This window comes from Amblyomma americanum, chromosome 1 (assembly GCF_052857255.1).
Source record: "Amblyomma americanum isolate KBUSLIRL-KWMA chromosome 1, ASM5285725v1, whole genome shotgun sequence".
Classification (NCBI taxonomy): Eukaryota; Metazoa; Arthropoda; class Arachnida; order Ixodida; family Ixodidae; genus Amblyomma; species Amblyomma americanum.
The window spans coordinates 286,073,880-286,084,282 of NC_135497.1; the positions used below are offsets into that span (position 1 = coordinate 286,073,880).

The 10,403-nt window shown below is 48.6% G+C and overlaps 1 protein-coding gene across 1 annotated transcript; it reads right to left on the minus strand.

Annotated features, from left to right (window-relative positions):
* Positions 1-2,410: 2,410 nt before the first annotated feature.
* LOC144118712 (uncharacterized) lies at positions 2,411-8,881 on the minus strand. Its single transcript, XM_077651560.1, has 3 exons — positions 8,720-8,881; positions 3,086-3,244; positions 2,411-3,002 (listed from the first exon to the last, which is right to left on the minus strand). The coding sequence occupies exons 1-3, from the start codon at positions 8,879-8,881 to the stop codon at positions 2,724-2,726; spliced, it is 600 nt and encodes a 199-aa protein (XP_077507686.1). The 3' UTR covers positions 2,411-2,723.
* Between the last annotated feature and the right edge of the window lie 1,522 nt (positions 8,882-10,403).

Consider the following 10,403-nt stretch of genomic DNA (forward strand, 5'->3'; position numbering starts at 1 on the left):
CTTTGTTTGAGAATGTTGAAATGTTTTTTTGAAGATTTTGTTTACGTACGTTAGGCGGCTGGGTTACTGGTGAAGGGAAGTACGAGATTTGCCTGAGGGTCTGTTTGCTCGCTGTATCGACGTCACTCCAGTATTTGCTCTCGGTTGGGTTTAGATGTCCTTTGAATGGCATCGTCTGCAATGGCGACGGGTATCGCTGCTTAATGAGGACTTCTTGCATGCGTTTGGAATTTTTTACGAAGTCTTCATCTTGGGAACATATTCCTTTAGATCGATGTGCCTGAGAGTATGGGATGCTTGTTTTAGAGTGACGAGGATGGCAGCTTTGGAAGTGTACGTATTGTTGACGGTCCGTCGGTTTTCTATATACACTGCTGGTGAGTGAGCTTTCGTTTACCAAAATCTCAACATCTAGGAAGTTAATTGTGGTGTGGGCGCACGTGTAAGTGAAAGATATGTTGGGGTGGACGAGGTATGTCAGCCCAAATTAAAAAGATGTCATCCAAGTAGCGTTTGTATAGGGTGGGCTTAATGGGACAATCTTTCAAAAATTTACTTATTACTATGCATGAAGATGTTGACGTAGGTGTGGGCCATCCTTGTACCCATGGCTGTGCCGTTAATTTGTGAATAGTGTTGATTGATGAATTCGAAGTTGTTATATTCGAGTACGATTTTCGACAGTATTTATAAAACACGTGGAGCAGGGGAGCATCAAATCACTGATCGAAGCGTATGAACAAAACAGAAAGGAGGAATCCCCTGCTGCACGTGTATTAGATATGTTGTTCACAGCAACATCTTGCATGAAGCTGCAGGGAAGAGAAAAGTCGATGAGACGTAGCCAGTTGTACTTGAGCCGTCTACATCGAAGGATTCACCACCGATCCTCTCACCAGGTTTCGTGAAGCTTGCGCTTTATCGTGCCGGTTTACCACTGTCCTTCTTGCTAGTGAAGCGATTATTTTTTTAATGTTCTCTTTTTGCCCCATTTGCCATCTGCCATTTTTGATCGTGCCATCTTCTGGGCAAGTACTACGTTTGAGGTTCGAAAAAGATGCATAAGCGATCACGACCTATGCAAACAATAACAAAGACGAAACACGCTACAAGAGCACCACTAGCTGCATATCTGCATATCGCGCGCACAGGTGCGACTGATTTTCGCTGACGATCGGCCGCTCCCGCTGTAATCAATTAGCTGTGTCGCCAGATCGTCTGTCGCAAGGCGCTTTCGCTGTGCCCGCATGACCGCTTGTCTTGACCTTCCAGGGGAATTGCGCGTTGCTCGCGCGCGGCTTAGCCCGAAGCCGGTAAACCGGCTGGCCACCGCCACATCTGGACCTGGTTTGACTCAAATTGGTCTCAGCCGCGCGCCGCGTCTTCGGTTCGGGCGCGAACAATACGCGAGATTCAAAGCGCTCGGCCGTCTCTGTCTCTATGGGGGGGGCACTTGACCCCAAGGGCGCTCCTTTTCAGCACCACCCCGCCGTCGCCCGCCTCCGATTGAACAGGCGGGGGGTTCAAAGGGGAGCTGCCGCGGAGAGGCCGGGCAGCTCGTCCTAATGACAGCGCAGAACATGCGTCACTGACAGCCCCCTTCCTTTCGCCGTCTTGTCCATCGTGCGTCGCGCCGAGCCCGATAAAGAAAAGGCCGTCACCCCCCCCCCCCCCCCTTCCCCTTCTGAATCGGGGGGCGGGGGGGGCGGAAATTCCGCAAATAGTTTCCCAGAGGCATCCTTTTTTTTCTTTCATGGGGCCCAAGCAGTGCGAGGCAACGTTCTCTGTTCATTCTAGAGAAGCAAGCTTACACTGCAAAATTAAACCTTGTCTTTCTCTTCCAAATGCAATTAACTAGGAGTCCTGTCCAAAACCATTTCAGGTTGTTATGTGGGCACCCCCAACCTTTTTTATTTCCGTGTAACTCCAGCACTTCTTCACCTTGGTCATTGTAGCCGCTATTGTTTCTCAAGTACCATGCAACATCTTGTTATTAGCAGTTGCTAATTCAAGCCTTCTGCAGGGTTTGAAGGACCTTTTTAATTGGAAATGAGAACATGTGCACAGGGTGGAAAGCGCGTGATCTGCCAGGAAACACTAAAGCGGCCCCGAGAAGGGATCTTTATTAAGGATGCCAGCCATCTTGGGCCTCTCCACTTGGCAACGACGACAAAGCGTGTGCGGTCCCTATGGTTAGGCCCCAGCTGTGGAAGCCATCCTCGGACACGACCATGACCTTCGACATCTGATGTTTTTATTTAAAAACACAGGGACCAAAGTCGTGCTGTATGCAGTGCAATCGCCATGTGGTTCCATAATCATCCATTTAGTCCGGCTCTTTGGACGGATTCAGGAAACGACTGAAAAGAACAAAAGTAACGAGCAAACAAAGGTGCGCTGCATAAAAGTTAGAACGTAAAGAGGCGAAGGCACGCTGCGCTAATGCTGTAGCGAGGTCTAACATGTAAAATTTCGCGGCTGGCGTCGATTTCTACAAAGCGCGAGTAGTGCCTACGGAAATAAACAAAGGCGCACTGGAGATGGGTAAGTCTGTATACAAGCACGAGTTTTTGTCTCTACCAGCGATTTACTAGCTCACACCGCGCGATTTTGATGTCTGGCGTCGATTTCGACAGAGAGGGAATACGGGCACGAAACGGGACGCTCGCGATCTGCCAGGAAACAATGAGGTGGCCCTAAAAAGGGCCGTTTGCAGGAGCACTTCAACCGCGACCTGCAGCGGCGTGGCGGCGCGGTGAGCAGTAGGCCCAGCAGTGGTCCGTCTTGTGCCCTTTGGCTCCGCACCGACGACACCGGTGCACGACGTACACCTCTCCTGGTCTTGCCCTTGAAGCCGACGCTATCCCTGGTCCGTAGATCTTGACGAGGGCCGCGACGATAATCTTTGACATCTGGTCGATGCCCCGGTCTCTCGCCACGTGATATCGGTCTGCGGCAAACAAGGACAGCATCGGCTTGCCAGAAGCATCCAGGAAACGATGCTGCAAAAAAAGTTACGTTACAAGCGCCGCAATTTGGTGAGTTCTGCTCGAGAAAACTTGCGAAAATGTTGTTCAACCCTTACCTCGGGGTTGAGAATGTGCACGCCCGACAAGCGCTTCAGCGTGGCTGACAGACGGCGGTTCAGCTGGCGACGCCGGCGGTCCTCAAATTGCGCCTTACGTGGCTCATCGAAATGGCGTGTCAAGACTTTGAAGACCAGCACGACACTGGCCACGTTCTCCTGCAGCAGCAAAACGAGGTCCGGGAATGCGCAAGACATGTAGGTAAGCGGTACAGCACTTCATGAAGCGAAATTTGAGATAAAATGCCTACCTTTATGTGGCTGGAAGCGAAATTTGAGATAAAATGCGTACCTTTATGTGGCTGGCGATTTCTCGCGGGTCATCCCCTCTGTCGAGATCGTTGCCGCCAACATATAGGACAACAAAATCGGCGTGCCGAAAGCATGTCTCTCGAATCATTTCAGCTAGGCTGATTGCGTCGTGGCCGCTAAAGCTGAAAGTGCATGTTCTCACTAACGGCGAAAGCCGTAAGCGAGAACTGCACAGAAATTTCAGCTGGCTGTCGCCGACGAGCGCACCACGCAAAAAAGCCAAACCTGGACAGCTCCCGAAACGCGCCCGCCGCCGCCTAGGTTCACGAAGCGAATGCCCGCGCACCACGCAAGCACGGCGGACGGCCGGACCTAGCGATTCCCTAGGCCGTCTAGGGACAGGCCGAGAGAGGCGCGGCGACCCCACATCCGGTTGAGAACGAGGGAGAAGCAGAAAAACATCACGGAGAAGCGCATCCCATCGACCAATCAGCGTTTCCAGCCCACCTGCACCCAAACGCTTCTCTTTTCACGGCTACCGGAAGTGTGCCCGTGACGTCGTGGCTGCCGTGGCTCCAGCGAATGAGAGCGTGTGGTGGCCTGGCGACGTCATGGTACAGTGACGTCTTTGTTCCACGATTGTAGTTCCAAAATCGGTCACTACGAGTACACCAATCGGCCCGCGAATTTTGAAAAACACGGTTTTTAAAAGTTCATAATAAATTGCCGGCTCATTTCTGAAGACTCATACTTTGTGTGAATGTTTCTTAGCATCATTTCTAAGCATTGAAAACATTTACAAGTGACTTTTTATTCGTTGCATAGTCCCTTTAAAATATGCAAAGGCCTGCGGTGTTCCCTACGATGCAACCAAGATGAAGATTCCAGATAAATGTTTTTTTCTCTCTCTCTGGCTAAGACAGCTGCCTACAACCCAACACCACTCAAATCTTCGTGCAGCGTAGCGTCAATTTTTAAGCCGTGGCATTCTCACTATAGGGTTCCTGTTAAAAAAAAACACAAGGAAGCTGCTCCAAAGTCAATTCCTGCCTGCTCTTGACCATTCCCATGACTGTGTTTGCACATTGTCCCACAGGCGTATGCGGCCGCCACAGCTGCGTTTTTAACTCGCCGCCCCCAGTTCAGCAACAAATGCATTAGCTACCGAGTTGGCGCGCTGCCCCCAATTTCGATAATAATTGAAGCATTAAGGGGAGGATATGCATTCATATGCTCTGCTTACCAATTTCCAGATTATGTGGCAGGTAGCACATCTGGACATCGCACTGATTTCCTCCAAGCACTTTCGATACCATCCTCATGCACGACACTGAAGGTATGCATTTTTTGCGACACGCAAAAAAAATATTGCACATCCATTGACACCAGGTCATCATACACTCATCATACAGGTCATCATGCCTAACAAAACACTGCTTGGGGGGTTAAGAGCAATTTTTAGAAGGAGCCTCTCCCCCCCCCTCCCCTCTCCCCCCAGGATACGTGCCAGGCTGCTAGTAACCGAACGTTTCAAAACCCGGGTAACCGAACCCAAACCCCTCCCAACCAACACCAAAGGGCTTGGCCAACACCCTCTAGAGAATTTGAGAAGGCCTGAGTGCTCCTCCCGTGACGTCACGAAAAGAGGCCGAGAGTCGCCGCCACTTACGGCAGAGTTTAAGGAAGCGCGGCTGGAATCAAATAGCAGCAATAAGCTTCCATTTATCAATCCACATTTTTTTCTTTCGTTAAAATGCGAGAATGAAGAACAGCCACTTTACGCGTAATTTATTTAGAGGCACTAGCCGGAAACACCTGCGCAAAGATTGTTTAAGGACTGATGTCAGCAACCCTATTCCATTGCGCTTTCTCATCTTTATCAGTAAAAGTTTTTTTATGCGTTACATGAAATAAATTTACCAATGTTTTAAAACTTTTTTTCTGAACTCAGGAAAGTATAAGCAATTTTGGTCATTTTTTTATGAAGCCAATTGTTGCGTACACACTTTGTATGTGCACCGGGTCTATTACAAAAAATAGAGGTCTTGCAGGGTCCGATGGATGCGAATAAACAATATGTTTAGAAGGAGGTGATGAGAAGTGAGACATATATCTTTTGTGTTGATGACATTGTTGTCACTTACGACACACACTACCTTGTAGCCAATTTCATCTAGTTCACATATAACTTTTCTCAGCAACTGGTACAGATACTCTGATTCTGCTTTTTGGACCGGGATGATGTGGGCGATTTCCTTAAATTGGCACAAGAGGCTCTGCATCATATAGACAAGTGCACTGGTTGCTGCACCTGAGCTGTTCAGAGCAGCACCTGTAATATTGCCTCCTTTGTAGTCGAAATAAGGCTTGATGTGAATTTCATCCACCGTCAGTGTCACAAAACGTTGGCGATCATTCAAGTCGGCGATTCTTCCGGCCATGCACCGGAGGAACAATTCACTCTGATGTTCGATTTGAGGATTCATGACTTACGATGAGCATATTGAGCGAATGGTCACTGGGTGCGGCAGAGTCATGATTCCAGATCCGCGGATATATTTGTATGCGTGAGGCGATACAGTGAACAGTAGACATCAAAATATCATGATGTCGGCTGACTAACGTCTCCGAACTTTCTTCATTGAGAGAAGCTTCAACTGCTCGCTAAGAAATTGTATGGCATTGGTGCTTTCATATGTGGGCGAAAAAGATCATTTTGCCAGCAGGAGAAGAATCTGCTTGCAGATGTCTTCGTTGAAGGATTCAGAAGTTTGATTTAGGTCGCCAATTTTTTTTTAGTGATCTCAAGAAGCTCCAACATTGCTTTCTTGCTGTTTGCTACTGTTAGGATTGAGAAATTGGAGCCTAGTTTCGTTATCGGCATCTTTACGAAGTTAACTGTCACGCTAAGATCAGCTTTTACTGCAATTGAATATTTGATGCATGGAGCTCCGTCTTCAATGATGTGCACTAAAATAAGGCGTTCACTTCCTTCAATAGCATCTCAGAATGCAAACTTTTTGCTTGCTAGATATTCGGTCAAGTCTTTTAGGTTTAGAACCCTATCCGCTTCCTGCTCTTTGCGGAATACATCAGTTGACTCTTCAAGCGCTTTCCTCAAAGCAGCAGCCTCAAGACGCATGCGTTTCGAGTCTGGGTCATCCCTTAATTGAGTTGCTTGGCTTAGAAATATAAGACGGGCATCCCGGAAACTTAGATGGAATTGACCATTTGCGGAAAAGCGAGCGCCGCCTGTCGTGCAAACAGAGAAGCTCCGCCGGTACCTTTGGTTGGAAAGGGGCTCTCGAGCAAGCATGCGCAAGGCAGCGTTCGGCAGCTCACGTGCGCTTGTTTTGTTGTTTTAGTGTTGTTTATTGGCCGGAAACGTGTGTCAGCTAACGAAAGAGTATGATGGAAGAGGAGAACATCCCATTTCCGTTTTTAGAAACAGGGTGTAGCGAATTATTTTCGCGTTGTAGCCTGAAAAACGACCATGTGTGGCAATACCTGCACTCTGCTACCTCAACGGAGCGCCGAATGACCAAGTGAAAATGTGCGTGATTGTGCGCCTATGCGCGGGCGAGTGTGACAGTATAATGGGATGCACTTTCCTAATGCACACAGACGTTTACGTTTCCTTGATAGGGCCGGAGTTTCTGCTAACTTAACACAAAATTTTGCCTCAAGGCACACTTAGCTGATTATTAAAGGACCCGTTGTACTATCTCAATCCCGGCTCGTGCTGATACGGCAGAGCGTTGCTTTGCGTGCTAACGGGCCGCGGGAGCGTTAGAATGCGCGGATTTACGCGAGGCTGCGCTCGGCCGTGCTCCCGCTGTTCAGGAAGCACATTGTAGCATTAATGTTGACTGTTCATACTAGTATATATCATTCAGTTTTCCTGCGTCGGTGGCAAAACTTTTTTAGAACGACCGAGCAGTGTGTACTCGGCAGTAAGCGCGAAATAAAGCAGCAACATCCGTTTCGAAACGTGCTGGATGTGCGCATTACTGGCCCCATCAACGGGTTCGTCTTTTGCGCCTTGTATGTCGTCGCGGCCTTTATTACGTACAGGTCTCGCTGTTGCAAAACACGTGGTTAGCTTAGATAAATCGCGTTGCAGTTACATGTCAGTTACGTGGAAGTTACAGCTCACATCAGTCGTCGCACTACAGCGCAGGAATGCAAGGCTGGCTCATGTTTTCCAACCAAAAACCAAACCGCCCAGAGAGGGCGCTGCCTGCGCCTTCACCACGCATGCGCAGAAACTTCTCCGCAAATGGTCAATTGCGCCTGGGCGGAGGCGCAAATGCGAAAGTGGTGCAGTGGTGATGTGTCCTGTAACGTCGTCGATGTGGGAGGCCTCTCGCACGATGTCGGCCTCAGTGAAGTGAAGCTCGCAAACCTAGAGGGAAGTTAATTTTTTGTTTAAATAGCAGCTGTAACTTCGCAAGAAAGTTTTCTTGAAAGTCTGCATTTGCTACCTGCAGTGTTAACCAGCTGCCTAGTTTAAATACACTTTGTTTATAATGGATGTGCATAACTATATCATATTTTGCAAACGTAGCTATTATTTGAAGAAGTTTGGAACATCTTACCCTGGAGTGCGGTGATACAACGAAGTTCGCTCGTGGTATTGCCCTAATCCAGGCGTTCTGTTCTTCATTCCGGGGAAACTTGAACACGTGGTTTTTGGGACACGATTCGTAACTAGTCCGGCAATTGGGAACGCAGCACTTATTAGGCATATCCTGGCAGAAGCGTAATCCACATTCCACTCCAGCGATGGCACTAGAACATCATTCGGAAGCATGTCGCGACATGCCACGACTTTCCACGAGGCAATGAAGGAAGTGTCACGTGTTTCCAGAACCGGTCGCATTGTCGTCGCTGTCGTCCCCCACTCTGACTTCTCGGTATACAGGTGGGGTTAACCATTGTGTACCTTCCAGGCCTCATTCTCAACACCCGTGCGCCGCTCGTAGCTTCGAGACGTGCTGCACGGAACTTCTATGTCGGCCTCTTTCACGTGACGTAGCTGAAGGGGGGGGGGCAGCCATCAGGGCTTAAGTTCTTTAGAGGGTGTTGACCTGGCAGTGGTCACCGTCAACGTCGGGTAGACGCCGTACTGGACCAATACACCGGTCTACGCGCTTATATATGGCACCACGTTTGCAGCTACCGCCTTCTATTACCACTGCACGTCACTAGACACAGCGGTCGCACGTACTGGTCCACCACCGAACTTCAGAAAACAGCCAGTGACGAGGCCCTTCACCTGTGTAACACACAACCCGGTACTACCATATCCACATCTACACCAACAATCAAGAAACAATCAAGTCGCTCTACGCCCGTTCTTGCGAGACTTCACTGACACACCGCATCAAGCAGCACTGCCACTACCCGCAGGAGAACTGCCATGTCTCGGTACGCATTCACACTGGACGCCGGGACATCATGCACAATAGACTGGGAACCGGACTGCTCACGAGGCCGCTGACCCGCAGCTACAGAGGAAGACGGCTGGCGCTGCCTCGACATGAACCCACCATCCAACCCGGTCCACCCTTACTGCCTTCTCTGCCCCATATACTGGCCCCATCATCACTCACATTAAACATGAGCGTCGGGATTTGTTGCGGCACCTTGTTCCCGACATTATCGCACGACCCCTTCTGGCCTCCCTCGCCCAGCCCAGGTTCTCGCTTATTTATTTATTTATTTATTTGAGTACCCTAAGGGCCCATTAGGGCATTACATAAGGGGGGACGAAAAAGTTCAAGCATGAGTGAAATCTGTACAATGTAAATATATGAAGGCATTAGGAACCATAAAAAACATCTAGCAGAAGCAAACAAAGAAAGAAAGAAAGAAAGGAAAGAGTAACGAAGTTTATACAATGTTTAGTAGCGTGAAACACACATAAGAACCTAAAATGTGAAGCAAACAATCAGTACCCATCGGAACACGAGTTTAAGGATACAATAAAATAAACATTTAGATAAACAGCCTACACAGATACATATCAGATGAAGCGGAATGAATTTTACACAATGCCAAGCACTTGAAAACACTGTTTAAGTAAATAATCAAGGAAATGTGGTTTCGGACAGGTTGACACACTCTAAAAAGGTTAGCAGTGCTGCATGAAATGATGATGATTCCGTAAGCGAGACAATGTTTGCAGGTAGCGAGTTCCATTCGGCAACAGATAAAACTAGAGGCGAATTTTGATAAGCGTTAGTCCTGGCAAATATAGGTTTTACTTTATGAACATGGTCTGTGCGGGTAGAGATGTGGGGAGCGGGAAGAATATGGGCTCGAGCGAATGCAGTGTTGCTGTGGTAAAGGCTATGGAAGAAGGTCAACCGTGATAATTTCCTGCGCATGTCAAGTGGAGGGAGATTAAGTAATTTCTTTAAGGCGGACACACTTTGATATCGCGAGTATGAAGTTAAGATGAACCGCGCAGCTTTATTTTGAACTGATTCGAGTAGGTTCGTGAGATTAGAGTGATAGGGGTGCCAAATTATTGACGCATATTCTAAAGAAGGCCTGATAAGAGAACTGTATGCTCGAAGTCTGGTATCTGTGTTAGCAAGGTGTAAGTGACGTTTCAGGTAACCAAGTTTTTTTGCATGCTTTTGTGCTGATGTGTTCAATGTGAGCATTCCAGCTTAAATTGGGGGTGAACAGGACACCGAAGTACTTGATTGAAGGTACTGAGTCAACAGTAATACCGCGTATTGCGCAAGCCGGGGAAGTGTGCACAGCGGACACTGTCGAAGGCAGCAAACCAGGATCGGCTGCCCGTGTTGCAGTCACACCGCCTCATATGGACCTGCCCCGGAACGGCGAGCCTCCGTGCTGGGTAAACCTGGTCTTCGTGCACATTCAGATGCACGAAGACTGGACGGCTCCCTCTGGCGACTTCAAGCGCAAGCTCACTTCCCTGTTGGACTTCGTTTCGTAGTCCGGCGTCCCAACAATCACCTCACTTGCCCCCTCAGGCCTCAGGCGATCATTGCCAATAAAGATTGATGAATTTATGAATTCATTGCAA